The sequence below is a fragment of the Bos taurus genome, chromosome 5 (genome assembly GCF_002263795.3).
Source record: "Bos taurus isolate L1 Dominette 01449 registration number 42190680 breed Hereford chromosome 5, ARS-UCD2.0, whole genome shotgun sequence".
Lineage (NCBI taxonomy): Eukaryota > Metazoa > Chordata > Mammalia > Artiodactyla > Bovidae > Bos > Bos taurus.
This window is the reverse complement of record NC_037332.1, coordinates 107,272,266-107,289,389: the sequence shown is the minus strand read 5'-3', so window position 1 is coordinate 107,289,389 and position 17,124 is coordinate 107,272,266. Positions and strand designations below refer to the sequence as shown.

At 35.8% G+C, this 17,124-nt stretch overlaps 1 protein-coding gene across 1 annotated transcript in view; it reads left to right on the top strand.

Moving 5' to 3' along the window:
- KDM5A (lysine demethylase 5A) overlaps window positions 1-17,124 on the top strand; it is a 62,310-nt gene that overhangs the window by 1,185 nt on the left and 44,001 nt on the right. The window contains exons 2-10 of the mRNA NM_001205625.1: window positions 1,665-1,742; window positions 2,723-2,845; window positions 8,498-8,668; window positions 10,615-10,749; window positions 11,454-11,559; window positions 12,724-12,815; window positions 13,421-13,579; window positions 14,682-14,801; window positions 15,512-15,670. Coding sequence (NP_001192554.1) covers window positions 1,665-1,742; window positions 2,723-2,845; window positions 8,498-8,668; window positions 10,615-10,749; window positions 11,454-11,559; window positions 12,724-12,815; window positions 13,421-13,579; window positions 14,682-14,801; window positions 15,512-15,670 — 1,143 coding nt within the window. The remainder of the gene's footprint in view (window positions 1-1,664; window positions 1,743-2,722; window positions 2,846-8,497; window positions 8,669-10,614; window positions 10,750-11,453; window positions 11,560-12,723; window positions 12,816-13,420; window positions 13,580-14,681; window positions 14,802-15,511; window positions 15,671-17,124) is intronic.

Genomic DNA, 17,124 nt, shown 5'->3' with positions numbered 1-17,124 from the left:
CTCTGCCCGTTAGGTGCAGTGCTTTCCAACTGGTGTTTCTGGTCCACTTGCCTCAGGGGCACCCGAATGTTTGTTAAAATGCAGATCTCTAGGCCCCATTCCCAGTCTAGAACCACTTTCTGGATATGGAAGTTCTAGAATTTGCATTTCTAGCAAGTACTCTCAGTGCTCCTGAATGTCTATGCCCGAGTGCTTCTTAAAGTGATACCTTGCTTTTAGTTTTGTCTCCTAGTAATTAAAATTTTGCCCTTTTGCATGTTGTATTTTAAAAAGCTTCGGCTTTTTCTGCCACAGAAGCATACAGCGCAGTGAATAAAAAGAGGTTAGCTGAGAGGGAGGAGGAGGAGCAGCTAACATAGCACTTACAGATTTTTTTTGTTTAATAGCCTTTGAAGCCCTCCTAAGGTCTCATTTTACAAATGAGGCGAGTCTGGATAAGTTAAATAACTTATCAGATGTGTGATCTTGGGCAAAGTAAATTTTTCTATCTGGATCACTCAGTTTGTTTCTAAAACCCAGACAAGCTACTTCTCTTGTGCTCAGTTTGGTTAAGATTGACCATCACTCGCAAGCAAAGGATTAACAAATAACTGCTGTGATGAATGATGGTATGTGTATTGCCATCCTCCCAGAACTTCACTTTTATGAAAAATTTATTTTCACTTAATCCTTTGTTTTTCTTGATTACCTCAAACCCTTAAGCACTGAAGCTTTTCTTGAACCATATGTTCATTTACTCTGTTGTCTTAATGAATTAGAAATTCTATTCAAGGTTCCTCTTGGTTAAAAAAAATTGACTACTTTTTGTTACTTAAAAAAAATTGAAATAATATACCTTTGTGTCACGTTATTATTACTGAAAATAAATGTTTACTAGCAGAATTTAATTTCAGTATTGGTGGATTTCTTTAGTTTCCAAGATAATTTAAGATAATTTTTTATCTTATTTATATAAGATAATTTTTTAAAAACTTCTTTTCACATTTTAAAGTAGATTTAGTATTATTTAGACCAAGTCAAACTTTGGTCTCTAGAACTCTACTTGAAATGTGCTATCTCATTTCAGTTATACCACGTCTCCAATCTGGAAATTGTCCTTGTTTTGTGGGTTTGCTTACTTTTTTTTTTCATTTTCATTTTTTAAAAAAAATTTGGTTGCCCAGAAGCTGGGCTTTGAAGAGAACATTTATGTAACGTAGACTTTAAAGTGCTGTGTCACATTCCACATGAATGAAAAAACACATTGTCCATATTATATAAGTACTTTTAAAATGTTATCTTTTGGTCTTTAATTTTACTCTTTTCATTTATTTCAAATTCTATTTTGTTTTTAATTTGATAAACTTGGATGATTATTCGATGCTGTATTGAGATGAGCTGATTGCATTCCAGTTGAGTAATTGGGAAAAGCGTAATTGTGCAGTATAAATAATGAGAGTGGGAGATTTGAGGAGGAAATAGATAAGATAATTTTAGTATTATAATGTTAGAGGTAAGTAATTGGAGATAGTAATAAATTATCTAAAAAATGTTCTTCTCACTAGTGAAGACTAGTAAGTTGGTGTGTTGTCATCATGATTTGTGGCAACTCATCCCATAAATTAAGAGAATGAATTCCTTGCTGATTAACCAATGTAGTGAAGAATTTTTTTTCCCCTATTTAGGATTGGCAGCCTCCATTTGCATGTGAAGTCAAAAGCTTCCGTTTTACTCCCAGAGTCCAGCGCCTGAATGAGCTTGAGGTGAGTGATTTCTTCATGTCAGGACTTCAGGTGGAGACCTTTGAGAAACTCATGAACTGAGGCTCAGAGTTAATGTGAATCGTGACTGAATGGAAGGAAGCTTCTGATTTTTAAAAAAGTTGTTTATAACAGTTAAAGTTTTTTCTACTTAACTGGGATTATGGGGAACTATCTGCTTTCTTCGGTGCTTATTATTCTGCTAAACTTTTTTGTTGTTGTTAGTGTTGGAAGATTCTCTATCCTGTAGTCTTTTGGGAAATATTTTTAAAAATTATTCTATTAAAACCTAGTTTCAGAGGGGTTTTTTTCCCCCCTCTGACAGAACTTTTCTAGGACTCGATTGATTTATTGAGATCTTTCTTTAAATACTCCTGATCTGTCTTAACTTTCCAGTTTGAAATTTGTTTAAATAGTTGTTCCTTTCGCTTGCTAGATTTTCAAAGGATGCTTCAATGTGGATAAAAACTGTTCTAGAATACAAAAGAGAGATCTTAAAGATCGTTAAGGCTTAATGTGTTATGCTGTTTGTTTTTTTTCTATGATGCTCATAAAACATTGATTTTTTTTATTTTAATACCTATTGTTTTTCTTTAGTTTCTTATATTAAGATACTTGATGAAGAGTCTTAATGTCAGTGAGGTAGAGAGTTGGTGTCCCTGAAGTGTGCATATTATCTACAGATGAAATGTCAGGCATAGAATGCTTAGAAACAGAATAATTTGATTTGTTAAATTTTCTGATTAGCTTAAAGTTAACTTTTACAAAAAATTGCTTTGTTTAGATAAGAACTTTTCACATAAATTAACTTTTTTGACTTAGTAAAGTTTGCTTCTTATTTTTTTTTAACTTATAAGGTTTACTTAAGCAGTGATGAAAAGTCTGAATTTCTTTTGAGAGATGAGTACCTTTGTTAAGTAAAACTCATTTTTTCAATCATAACTTAGTTCCTATTTTTGACTTTTCTATTTTGTTAATCTTAGGCGATGACCAGAGTGAGATTGGACTTCTTGGATCAACTAGCAAAATTTTGGGAACTTCAGGGATCTACTCTCAAGATCCCTGTGGTGGAGAGAAAAATCCTGGATCTGTATGCTTTGAGCAAGGTGAGGCTTGTAGTTGGTTAAGATACTAGAACAGAGGCTAGAAAATTTGTGAAATTAGAATTTCAGATATACTTGATGGAAAACATTGCTTTCTAGGTGGGATTTGATTGACCATAGAGGAGGGGCTACTGCTTATGAAGTACATCTTAATTAGCAAATCTCTTGTGATAAGTTTGATTGTCCTGGAGTTTATTGGAATTTCATCTTTAAGATCGCATGGACATCTCTTCCTGCTAACCTTTGATAATGCTTATAAATCTGAGATTTAAAGCTGAAAGGCAGACATTTTTGATTTGTAGTTGTCTTGTAGTTTATAATACTTTTTTCCTTAAATATCATAGTGAGATTGCTGCTTCTCACCACATGAACATTTTCTTTTAAATTGAGGCTTGAGGTAAAGTGTGATGCACAAGTCCTAAATGTCCAGCTGGGTTGATCTTTCTAGAAGAGTGTATATATACTCGTGTCAGCACCACCCCGATCAAGACAGCGAGTGTTCACAGCACTCCTTTAGCTCCTTCCTCTCCCTCCCAGTCAGTACTTCTCCCCAAAGGTGACCATTGCTCTGCCCTCTGTCCCTGGGTGAATGTCTCATTAACAGGACATATTACTTTCTAGAAGAGGCACAGGCTGAAAACTGCACAGAAGACCGAGAGTTCTGATATTTTTAGGTTGTTCCGTATGCCCTTTACTTTGGGGAAAAAATCATCTTTGGCTCACAGCTTATGAACATCTCTTGAATTAGTGTTACGTTAGACATGATTTTAACACACTTTGATTCCCACTGTTTTTTAATGGGAAGCAGGTTTTCAGTCTGCTGAGTCTTCATCAGTGTGATTGTTTCCTGTTTTGATTAAGTCACTTTGTCTTTCTCACTGGTTATTATTTTTGATCGTAAAAAGTGTTACTTGGAATGTCTATAATTCAGTGGAATTTTACATAAACAATTACAGTTTATAATCAGTGCAGCAAGGAACATTCTAGTCATTTTTAAAAGAAATTTTTGTTAAAGTAATACTTTTTAAAAATGCTTAGAGTAAAAACTAACATTCTCACTTTTCCATCTCTCCACTCCTGTTAGCGCTCCTTAGAGCTAACCACTTTCAGTTCTTTTAGCTGTTTCTGATTTTGATCTCCATATTTCCAAATAACATGATCATGCTGTTTCTTTATTATTTTAGTTTTGAATATGCATACTGATTTTTTACTATTAGAGATGGGCAGTGGGTATAAAAATTAAATCCTTATGTACTTCAAGTGCCCTAAATTTTTTTTTTTTTTAATTATTGCTGTGACTGCATAAATTTACTTCTGCTTGTGCTTAATAGCATGCTATGATTGTTTCCTTGAACCAGTTTTTATTTTCCTTGGAGTTAATGGTCCCGTTGCCTTTTTTTATTTTGTAAGTTTTCTCTTTGAGTATCAAAGATTTATTTTCCTATCTTTCCAGAAGTATAAAATCTCTCAGTATGGTTTTATCCAGCAAAAAACCTGTCAGTTTTATTTCCTTCTTGGAGTTACTCCTCTAGAGTTCTCTTTGCTACTCCAATCCAGACTGGTGGTTTTTTTTTTTAAGGTCTGCGGTCAGCTTAGAACTTTCACTATCATCATTCTGGGAATTCCATTTGCCTTTCTCCTTGTTCTAAGTCTTCCTTTTACTGGGTTTATTCCTATTTGGTGAAACATTTCTTCTGCTAGTTTTCTGCTAGTTTGATGGCAAGAAAGTAAACAAAATGTAAATTTTTTGCTTGTCTAGAAATGTTCTACTTTTAAACTTCATTGGTAGTTTGGTGGGTTTAGCAGTCTAAATTGTCAATCGTTTTACTTCAAAATTGTATTTTGAAAGCTGTACTCCATAATCTAGCTTCTAGTGTTGTTATTGAGAAGAATGATGCCATGTTAATTCTTGTTCCTTTGTATGTGACTTTTTCTAAGATACAAGGTCTGATCTTTATTCTCAGTACTTTGAGAATTCAGTGATATGCACTGGTACGTGTTAATTTTCATTGCATATATTTATTGCACTTGATCATCTTTCTAATCTGAACTCCCATCCTTGAGTTTTTGTAACTTTTCTTGTGTTTAATTCTTCGCTAATTTCTTCCACTTATCTTTTTTCTCTTTTTAAACTGCCATTATTTGGATGTGAGACTGTTAGACTGATTGTCTAGTTTACTTATCTGTTTCTTTCCTAGGTTCGAGTCCCTTCTTTCAGACTCTGCTGAGAGTAGATCTCTAGTCTTCTGCTGGGATTGAAGAGGGATGGCTGCCTGGCTGTGCTGACTGGGGGAGGCCTGACTGCTTTTATATAGGCTTTTAGTCAACACTGTTCTTTTTAATTTTAAAGATACTGATGCTTCCATTTCTTAAGCCTTTCCAGGTTCTATGTTGCTGCTCTTTGGCTCTCTTCTATTGCTTGGGGCTTTTTTGTTTGTTGTTTCTGCTTGCTAGAGTGTCACTCAGACATCTCCTTTTCCCTCGGTCTTCTTGCCCTCTTGGGAGCATGCTTTTTTGTCCCTCAACTTTTTAGTGGAGCTTTGAGAGGGAGCTTTTAAGTTGAATACTGCTGCTGCTTTTTGTCTGTTAAAATTGTCCCCTGCTAACTGGACTTTGTTTTTCATTGGACTGAAATTTTGGCCTTGATTGACATTACTCTTTTGTTAAGTTTTATTAAAGGTTTGTATTCTTTGTGTTCAATTTAAGTGCTTGCCATGTATCTCTCTTTAGGGCATGGGGTCATGTGATGTTTTCTAATGACAGTGGTGTGATACCTTGCATGGCAAATGTTTGGAGTAAATGAAATTATGAATGATAATCTCTGAATCTCTCAACTGTAGAAATGCAAGTATTAGGTTTTGTGTGCTTTTAAGTATTAGGCCTGCTTAGATTGTTGGAGTATTGCGAACATGAAGCCAGAGTCGTGGCTTTGATTTCTTTGTGAGTCAGTTCTGTCTTACTCTTGTCAACACCCTGATCATGCTGCTGTCAGAAGTCGGCAGACCTGGGTGAGAAGCATGACTGGATCCATGGAGCTCTATCGTTATTGATGGAAATTTAGCTGGAAGTGCTTAGAATACAGAGCAGATTGTTATGCAATGGTGGTAATTGTGTTGGGGAACACACGTTACTGAGAAGGCTTCTGTTTGCTCTCTGTACTGCTTCTCCCACTTGCTTTAGCCTCACTGGTTTCGTTCTTGTTTCTCAGTGTGCAGGCTTCCCCCGTGGGCCTTGACTCTGGCTGTTTCTAGTGTATCAGCTTGGGTCACTGCTTTCCCCTCCTTCAGGTCTTTGCTCACCTCTTGCCTTCATGATGAGGCGTTTGTGACTGTTTAATGCTTCAATTCACCCTCATTCTCCTACTGGGGAGGCTTTTAAACTACTCTAAGGTTTTTTCCACAGGCTTTGTCATTTCAAAATTGACATTTAGTCTCCCACTAGGATATAAGCTTCAGCAGGGCAGAGGTCTTTATTTTATTCACAGCTGTAGCTCCAGCACCTGCAACAGAGCTGACAGTGTAAAGACCCTGGGAGCTGTGAATAAAAGACCTTCTCATCACCCATTTGCTTCCAGACAGCCCTCTGGCCACACCACCCTTAGTGTGTCTTCCTCTACACTACAGAATTTGAGAAATCAAAGTTTTTTCTCTACTTAATTTTTCCCTGGTTGACTCTTATTAACATACAGAACTTCTCTGAGGGTATGATTTTTAAAAAAGCTAAAGAATTGGAGATGGGTTTTACTCTTGTGGACATGAACTTCTTCATTTCTTCCATACTTTCAGATACTTCACTAGAGAAGCATTTTGCCTGGGCTGTGGTTTCATCTTTGCTGTAATAAAGGGCTAAGCACGAGAGCAGAAAATGCATCCTTACTTATAGTCTGTATACCTCTCCTCCATCCCCAATTTGCCACCTCACACAGACATTTGTAATACAGCTCTTACTTTATCCTGGTGCTTTTCATGTTTTATTTCATTTGGCTTCACAGCAGCCTCATAATGAAGTAGAGGTACTGCTATTATTACTATTTTAATAATAGGTATCCGAGATGCAAATTATGTAACTTACCCAAGGTCATACAGCTGTTAGCAGAGCTGAGGTGTGAACTCAGGCAGTCTGGCTCCAGAGTCCATGCTCTTAGTCTTTGGAAAAAAATGGTAAAATGCACATGATTGACTATTTATAAGTGTACAATTTTATGGCATTATGTATTTTCAAAGTGTTGTACAGCCCATTGCTACTATCCATTTCCAGAACTTTCCCCACCCTTTTGCACCTGGTGAAACCTCTTTCTACAAATTTGCTTCTGTAGGGTTATCTCATTTAAATGGGATCACACAATATTCATCTTCTTGTGTTTGTATAGTGTTTTCAGAGTTCATCCATGTTGTCACATGTATCAGAGTTTCATTAATTTTTACGGCTGAATAATATTCCATGCATGTCTTTACCACATTTTGTTTGTCTGCTCAACTCTTGATGGGTATTTGGGTTGTTTCTACCTACTGTCTGTGTGTGAGTGATGCTCCTGTGAACACTGGTATGCGAGTACTGTTTCTTTTGGGTATACTGCTAGATATGTGTAATTGCTGGATCCTATGGTAATTGTTTTTCTCTTTTAGCTGTTTGGTGTCGTAGAATACGATAGTGTACACTCAAAGAGGAAAATTTTTTCAATTCAGATACCTTCATCACAGCCTTCTTTATTCTTTCATCAATGAAACTGAAAACTGCGTACATTTTAGAAGTGTGAGCGATGTACAATATCAGCTTCTGGAAGATGGAGGCCTTGGTACAGGTCTGTTCTGTACTGCTCCTGGTTTGATGTGAAAGTCACTCATTTGTGTCCGACTCTTTGTGACCCTATGGACTATACAGTCCATGGAATTCTCCAGGCCAGAATGTTGGGATGTGTAGCCATTCCCTTCTCCAGGGGATCTTCCCAATCCAGGGATTAAAGCCAGGTCTCCCACGTCAGGCGGATTCTTTACCTGCTGAGCTGCCATGGAAACCCTCATTTGATATGAGCATTCAGCAAAAATTGGCCAGTTTCTCCCATCACTTCCTACCTTAATACCTATGCTGTGCTATAGCTACTGCAGTTGAACTTTCTTTATCATTTCTTTATAATCTTTCTTGTAAAACTTCTCTCTTTTTTAAAAATGATGGCCTCTTTTTGAAAATATCATCTGAATCCACTGCTCGCTTGACAGTTTTTAAAAATTCTCTTAAGTTGCTTTATTTTCTAGTATCAGTATTAATGTTCATTTTGTATTATGTAATATTCTTATGACTATACTTGGTCTGTTCTTAACTTTTATTTGTACTTTGAATTCCCTGTGGATATAGAGTACATACATGTGTTTAGAATTCCCATGGTGCATTATGTGAAATGTATAAATTCATTGAATGTTTTTGAATGCTTGGTTCATTGAAGGTAGGCACAATAACAAACAATAGTGTTTAAAACTTCCAAAATCATTGTCTCTCTTTCATATTTTAAATATCAGTGAGTTTCAACTTTGTCACATGTTTCTTGAAAGCAAATCTAAAATCGAGGCCCAAAATAATTTTTCCATTTAGCACACAAGATGTCGAGTCAAAATACATGAATCTTCCTCTTTCCCTAAATAATTTTTACTTTCTTTTCAGATTGTCGCCAGCAAAGGTGGTTTTGAAATGGTCACCAAAGAGAAGAAATGGTCTAAAGTGGGTAGCCGCTTGGGATATCTGCCAGGAAAAGGAACTGGATCCCTTTTGAAGTCACATTATGAAAGAATTCTCTACCCCTATGAGCTTTTCCAGTCAGGGGTCAGCCTTATGGTGAGATGCTTCACTTTTCTTAGGCGTGAATAAATCCAGTGTCTGCCAGATATAGAAACACACTTCAGACTGTTTATTCTAACAGGTTAGCTAGCAGTTGGTGTGGTTTCTTCAGGTGCCAAAATTTGGGGGAGCAAGTTTAAAAAATCACAACTGTTTTTGATGGTTTACAAGGTAAAGGCTAATGGGAGTGAAGAATGTCTTCTTACTTACATAAGATGTTTATACTTATGCAAGGCTTAAGCTTTTAAAAAAAATTTCTCCACTTGGATTCGCGTTTTTTTTTTTTAACGGCTTGATTGAGGTAGAATTTACATACTACAGAATTCACCCATTGTAGGTACACAGTCAGTAAGCTGTGATAAATTATAAATTTATGCAGCTGTCATCACCATCCAGTTTTAGGACACTTCCATTAGCCCAGAAGATTTATTTGTGTTTGTTTATAGTTGGTTCTTGCTTCTACCCTCAAACCTGGACAACTCCTAATCTGCTTTCTGATTCTGTAGTTTTACCTTTTCTAGAAATTTCACATAGATGCACTCATACAGTGTGATTTTGTGTATGGTTTCTTTCACTGAGCCTAATGATTCTTAAGGTTTATCTGTATTTTAGTATCAGTACTTCATTCATTTTTATGGCTGAATAATATTCTGTTGTATGGTTATACCACATTTGTTTATTCATTTATCAGTTGATGGACATTTCGATGTTTCCAGTTTATGGCTATTATGAATAATGCTATGAATATTCATGTACTAGTCTTTGTGTGGACATATGTTTTCATTTCTCTTGGGTAGATACCTAGGAGTGGAATTGCTGGGTTATACGGTAAGTTTGTGTTTAACTTTTTAAGAAACTGCCAAACTGTTTTCCAAAGTGGCTGAACCATCTTGCATTCCCACCAGTAATGTAGAGGCTTCCAGTTTCTCCACATCTTTGCCAACACTTGGTATTGTCAGTTTTTTTGCTTACAGCCATTCTAGTGAGTGTGTAGTGGTATCTCATTGTGGTTTTAATTTTATTTCCCTAATGACTAATGGTGTTGTGCATCTTTTCATGTGCGTATTAGCCATTTGTATATCTTGATGAAGTGTCTGCTCAAATCTTTTTTTTATTGGATTGTTTGCCATCTTATACTTGTTATAAAATTTTGCTAAATATTCTGGATATAAGTCCTTTATCAGATGTATGATTTCATATAAGTATTTTCTTCTAGTCTGTGGTTCGGTTTTCTGCCTCTTTTATGGATTGTGCTGTTATCATATCTAAGAAATCTTCTCTTAACCTAAGGCCAGAAGTCTGTTTTCATCTAGAAGTTTTATAGTTTTAGTTTTTATGTTTAGGTCTGTGACCCATTTTGGATTATTTTTTGTGATAGTCTTAGGTAAAGCTAAAAGTTTGTTTTGGGGGCATCGAGGTATAGGAATATCTGATAGTTCAGCAGCGTTTCTTTAAAAGATGGCCTTTTTCCCATTTACCTTGCCCAGGTGATGTGCCTTACCAAGGTGATTAACCTTGGCACCTTTGTTGAAAATCAGTTGACTATAAATATATAGGTTTATTCCTAGTCCATTTTGTTCTTTGATCTGTATGTTTCATCCTAACAACAATACTGTGCTATCTTGAGTACCATAGCTTTATAGTAAGTTTAGATATTTGGTAGTAGTATAAGTCCTCCAGCTTGGTTCTTTTTTCAAATTTTCCAAAATTTTTGCACTTCCACATAAATTTTAGAATCTACTCCATTTCTATGGCAAAAGCCTGCTAGGATTTTGATAGGGATTGCCTTGAATCTATAGATCAATTTGGTGGGAAAATTGTCATCTGGTTTCATGTGTTAATAGTTTTAGGGATATAATAGAAATTTATTATTTTTCTCCTGATTCTCAAATCTGGTTTCTTATCACTGAATCTGCCCTCTTCCTGTGCTCTCAATTCTTTAGGGTGTACAAATGCCTAATTTAGACCTTAAGGAAAAAGTGGAGCCTGAGGTTCTTAGCACTGACATCCAAACTTCGCCAGAACCGGGAACAAGAATGAACATTCTGCCGAAGAGAACAAGACGCATCAAGTGTCAGGTATCAGTTTCTGTGGGCCATTTTGACAGGACTTTTACCTCATTGACTGTGCAGAACACATGCCTGGTTTGGGGAGGTCATTCACGTACTGTTCTTTAAAGCTTGAAAGACATATTTTTTAATTTACTTTTGAGATGAATATTCAAGGAGGAAATTGTAAAATTTGATTTAGAGAGTTTTTTGTTAATATTAAATAACTTTGACAGAGATGGCAAATCGGAGTGATTCTGGATACTGGGCCAATTTCATAGACATGCTGATGATTTCTAGTACATTTTATTTTCATGGTTACTGTGAGAAGAGTAGGAAGGAGAGATTTTATTTTTCACACATCCTTCCTTTAAAAACCAGAATATAATTTTCTTGTGTCTGAATCATTCCAGTGTAATTTCTATAGTGTTCTTGTGACCTAGAATAATTTTAAAGCCTAATGAAAGCATCAGAAAAAAAATGCCTATAATTTATTTTTGTCTGCTCCTCGCCCACTTTCATATTCCCATTTCTTTGTGGTCCTTCAAGTTGCGTTTTGTTTTTGTTTTGGGGGGAATCTTAGTTCCTGGATCAGGGATAAGGCAGCAAGCTGATTTAGAGAGAATTAAAAATTTTGTTTATTTTTAACTGGCTCTTGAAACTTTTCTTATGTAAGAAAGTAAATTAATGCATCACAAAATTATACTAATGTGACTTTTATTTGTTTTTTTTAGTCAGAATCTGGAGAAGTGAATAGAAATACGGAACTGAAGAAACTTCGGATTTTTGGGGCTGGGCCTAAGGTTGTGGGCTTGGCAATGGGAGTAAAAGAAAAGGAAGGTAAATCTGTTATTTGGTCACGGAAAGTATTAAGGTGTAGTGGTATGGTTATAACAGATGCAGGTTGTGCTTGAATCGTAGTCTGCTGTGGGGTTTTCTAAGGATTATATTGTAGACTTGCAGCATGATTCCCAGACAAATCACCTTTTTAATGGCAGATAATCTTAAGGTGTAAGAAGCCTTAGTATGTTAAATTTTTATATTATTTTGGGAGAAAATTTCCTCCTCCATTTCCTCCTTCCACTTGACACAGAAATTATTGTTTCTAAAGGCCAATTTATAAGAGAATGGCAAAATTAATGATTCTTACCTGGTGATCTAAAGCTAGCTGTTTTTAATTTTGAAAAGAAATAGAGGATCTCTCTGACCTTTAGAATCAGAACATACTAGGGAGAGTTAATTATTTAGATTCTAATTATAATATTTTTCTGTAATTGCCTTGATGTATATTATAACACTTCATTTAAGTAATCTATTTGAAAAATGGCTGGTGCTCCCAGCTTAGCATGTTAGAATTAGCATGTGAGTAAAATTGCTAATGCAGAGATAAGTACATGTCAGTTTTAAAAGACTCAATTTGACGAAGATTGTGTTGGATGTGTTTTTACTGTATAAGAATTTAATGGAATACTGTAATCACAAGTCATACTGATTGTTGTGCATTTTCTGATATGACTTAAGTCATGATTCCAATTCTGAACTGAACTCTGGTTGATCAGATAATATTGTTCTATCACCAAATATTCAGTGTGATCAGACTTACTTGATATATTACATTGTTTATTATTACTCTTTTAAAAATTAAGCACCTTATCTTTTTTATGTTTGTAATTTTATTGGCTGGCTGTGATCTTAATGCTAGTCTCAAATTAGTTCCTGATAAGTTCTCCATGTGGGCAATACAGAATTAGTACTTAAACTCTCTGCAGCTCAATTGCCTGGACTAGAATCCCAAATCTGCTGCTGACTCACTGTGTGAGTTTGGGCAGGTTACCTAACTTCTCTGTTCTTCAGATTCTTTATCTTCACTGGGGGATAATAGTTTATCTGCCTCATAGTGTTGTGAGATTTTAATTAATTTAAATAATTTAAAATAGTGTCTGGTCCATGGTAAGCTCTCAACATTAGTTTTTACTATTATTATATAATTATTTTTATTTCAAGATGAGGTCTCCCGAAGACGAAAAGTTACCAACAGGTCAGACGCATTTAACATGCAAATGAGACAACGGAAAGGAACTCTCTCTGTTAACTTTGTAAGTGTTCTGAGATGTGTTAGGAGGGAAAGGATTTATTTTTATTTTAGTTATGCTTTTTTACCTTGCTGTGTCTGGTGTGTCGTTTAGTTAGTTCATTTAGTCCGAAGACTTAGTGCATCTGAAGCTTCAGCTTTGGTGTATATCACATTAACCTTGCTTTGTGGTATACACACAGAGGGTTCCTGAGTCATATACCTAGTGAATGAGTGAGTGAGAGGATGACTCTGTCAACCCTTAGCTGTATTAGACAATACTCTGTCCTGAGCCCTCTACCAGTGAAGAGCATTTGTGTGTAGGAAAAGTGACATGGTATATTTTTTTTATAGAAATTGACATTCAAGTACCCTAGATTTGTAGTGGTCGTTTACTCCGATACCTTGATACACTTTTATTAACTTGCTTGTAGCAGCTCTGAGGAAATTCAGGAAGTTTTATGCAAAGCTGTTTATATACTGTTATTTAAAATAAGTATTCAGGACTTATGTTTATTTTTTAGTGTACAGTATTTTGTTTCAATTAAGGCATTCCTGGTAAAGATTTAATACTGCTTTTTAATAAACTTATTAATAAACTTTCATGTTACTTTATTTTGTTGTTAACAGGTTGATCTGTATGTTTGTATGTTTTGTGGTCGGGGAAACAATGAAGATAAGCTGCTGCTGTGTGACGGGTGTGATGACAGCTACCATACGTTCTGTTTAATTCCCCCACTGCCTGACGTGCCCAAGGGCGACTGGAGGTGTCCTAAGTGTGTGGCCGAGGTACACACCCAACCTTATCTTTTAAAGGGAACAAAAACATACAAACGGGTGTACAGTCAACACTTCCCATGAAGCTGCTTCTCCTCTGTCTTTGTTTTTCAGAACTTGAAATTGCTAGGCTTTTTAAAAGAGTGATAGTGACTGGAAATGTAACAGTTCTGTTTTTTATTTTATTTTTCAGTTCTGTTTTTTAAAGTGTCTTTTTCTCACTGGTTTGGTAACTCTGTTTATTGCTGCAGATGAATGAGACTTTTGCTAGACTATTCATATTCCAGGAAAACAGTAAAAGTGGAGGAAATCCGTAGGTTATTTGTTCTTTATTTAATTAAAAAAAAAAGTAAAAATCTGATATGAAGCTCTAGAACTTAGGATCTATGCATCCAGTTTTCATGCTGCCACATAAACTGGTGGTATCTGTTAACTTGTTTAAATTTTGGCTTGATTGTACTAAATTTGTTATTGAAAGATTATAGTAATGTCACTCTCATGAAATGCCTGGTGTGTTTATTTTAACAAAATATGATAGAATGTTGAAAGGAAAGAGTTGGCTGGGTGTATTTAGATACATTGAAAGCATATGTTTATGATCTTTTAATTATTTTTTTTTATTTTCAACATTAAGCAATTCAGAAGCAGTTCTATTCTAAGTCTTTGTGTTAAGAAATTGGTCGTGATGATTGGTAGTAGAAAAAAAAAAACATTCTTCTTTCTGGGTGTCCTAGCAACCCGGTGACTGTCCCTTTCTCCATTACCTTTCCTCCCTCCCTGAATGTTTATTTTTTCCACCAAGGATGATAGACATCTCTGGGCTTGATTCCAGGTTGGTAGCCCTCCAGGTGTGTGTCTTAATGCCAGCGCTTAATGCCAGCTCCAAGCCTGAAGCTGTCTCATGACCACCTTCCTCTGGAAGGCATGAAAATGCAATTGAGGTTTCAGAACATTATTTCCTGGTTCCACACTGAAAGTAATTAATACGTGTTTTGTGGTCTAGAGTTGACTGGATTTGTTTCACCTTGGAAAATGATCAAAGAAGGTCATACCTGAGAGCCTTATACTTTCTTCAGTTTAAGTAAGTTAATCTTAGATATTTTTTTCTTCCCAGGAATGTAATAAACCTAGAGAAGCTTTTGGATTTGAACAAGCCGTACGAGAGTATACACTTCAGAGCTTTGGAGAGATGGCAGATAATTTTAAGTCTGACTATTTCAATATGCCAGTCCATGTGAGTATTTAGGTCACTTTGGGGAAGTATGAAAGATTTATCTGAGTCCAAAGCTTTTGTTTTGCATTTTAAAAGCGTCCATTATTTTGTGAAAAACAGAATTGGCGTGAAAAAGACGGTAGAACATCGGATCTGAGGATCCGGGGCCCAGGGTCTGCCTCTGTTCCTTCAGCTTTCTTGGGGCGTGTGCACTCCCCTGTTGAGAAGTTGACTTGTCTTTCCCTTGTTTGTGGACCCTCTGAGCACAGTCCTTTTCACACAAGCGTGGAAGATGTGGCAGTTGGTGCTTTTATTTAGCTATTTGTACTATGAGGTTTGCTGCTTTTCCTGGGGCTTCTTGGGCTTTAAAAAATTTCCATCAAAATAATTTTCTAAAGCTATTAAAATTCAGCCTTGATTTTTGTATTTCCTTTTTCTTCATTGTGTCCTGGGTCATCTTTATCCTTCTTAGTTGGAAAGCAGCTTGCAGAAGAAAGCAGTTCAAGTTCATTGTGGTTTTTTTTGTTTGTTTTCATTATGTTTTTCATCTAAGTCGTCTTCAGCTTTTCCCCATCCTCAATCAGAAAAGCCAAGACGGCAGTCTTTTCAACTCAGAACTGAGAAGGTTTCTGTTTTTTCATGGGTTTTGTTCAGTTGACCTGCGTGTTATGTTATAATGGGTTATGATTGTAGCGAGTTTGTAATCTGTCATCTCTCTTTTCCATGTGTAGATGGTCCCCACAGAACTGGTAGAAAAGGAATTCTGGCGGCTGGTGAGCAGCATTGAAGAAGACGTTATTGTAGAGTATGGAGCTGACATCTCCTCAAAAGACTTTGGGAGTGGATTTCCTGTGAAGGATGGCCGCAGAAAGATGCTGCCGGAAGAAGAGGTGCAGAGCATGTAGTAATATCCATACTTCTTACCTCTGGCCAACCCAGCCTTTGCTAGTAGAAAATGGCCTTTCTTTAATCTTAGGGACCACATCCGTTGAAAACACTAAATATGTAGAATTTGGACATTACAAATAATCTTCCGTTTTGAAAATAATAAATTCAGAGTAACTTTAAAAATCATTTAACTTTTCATTTTAAAACCAGTTTAATTAATTTAAAACTTCAGTCACTCAGTCGTGTCCGACTCTTTGTGACCCCATGAAACTTAACTCCAGGTAAAAGATTTTGCGTAGCTCTCTCTGTTTGGAAATGTACAAAATGACTTTAGAAAAAAATACTACATTTCACTGGTAGGTCCACAATTACGTTTCCTTCAAAATCTGGGCAGATAGGTTTTCAAATATGCATTTAAATTGTAACAGATGATCTTTATGTGTAAAGCTAAAGTAAGATGATCATTTATTTCTTTTTCTCTTACTTTGGTCTTTGTCACTTTCTTTTCCTTTATATTTGGCAATAGTTGAGAATTCTATTTCCTGTTTTCTTACACATGGTAAGAAAAAAAAAAGGTACATAGTGGAGAAGGATACGTAGTTTAAAATATGGCCCCTCTAGGTCTCTTGTTACCATTGGCATGGTGTATCTCTTTCCATTGTTTTACCTTGAAGCTGTTTGTATTTTGGAATCTGGCCTGTGTCTCTATAGGCAGCATATGTTTGAATCTTTCTTTTTAAAAATCTAGTGTGAAGGTTGACTTTAATTGGAGTGTTCAGTACATTTAAACTTAATGTGGTTGATTTATATCTGCCGTCTTGCTGCTTTCTCTGTCTCCTGCATTTTTGCTCCTCTCTCTCTTATTGCCTTCTTTTGGTGTTCAAGAGGTATTCATCCTACCATTTTAATTGGCCTGAAATTTTTTGGGGGGAGATACATATTTTGAGTTATTTAGTGGTTCCCTAAGAATTACAGTATATAGCTTTAAAAAAAAAACAGCTTCATCAACAGTGTCTGTCTTTAACTGATCACATTCTACTTCATTTCAATATTGACTTCTGGTAAATTAGAAACTTGGAAACTTTTTTCATTTGCTTTTCTCTTTTGTGTATTGTGTGTTGTATCTGCATATTGTATAATACACCAACACGGCAGTATAGTATTGCTTTAAACCATCTTATGGTCTTTAAAACAATTCAGAAGAAAGACTTCTACAGTCTTTTACGTCATTACGCATATATACCCTTTCTGGTACCCTTTCTCTCATTCCTGTGGGTCCAGGATACTTTTTATTTGAGCCTCCTGGACTGTTTCTATTTGTAGTGCAGGTCTGCTAGCAATGAATTCTTGTCTTTGCTTATGTGAGAATGTCTGTATTTAGCCTTGTAGTTTCTTAAGACTAAATACTTCTCAATTTTTTTGCCTTTGATTGTGTTCTAGTTTCTTGAAATGGTTG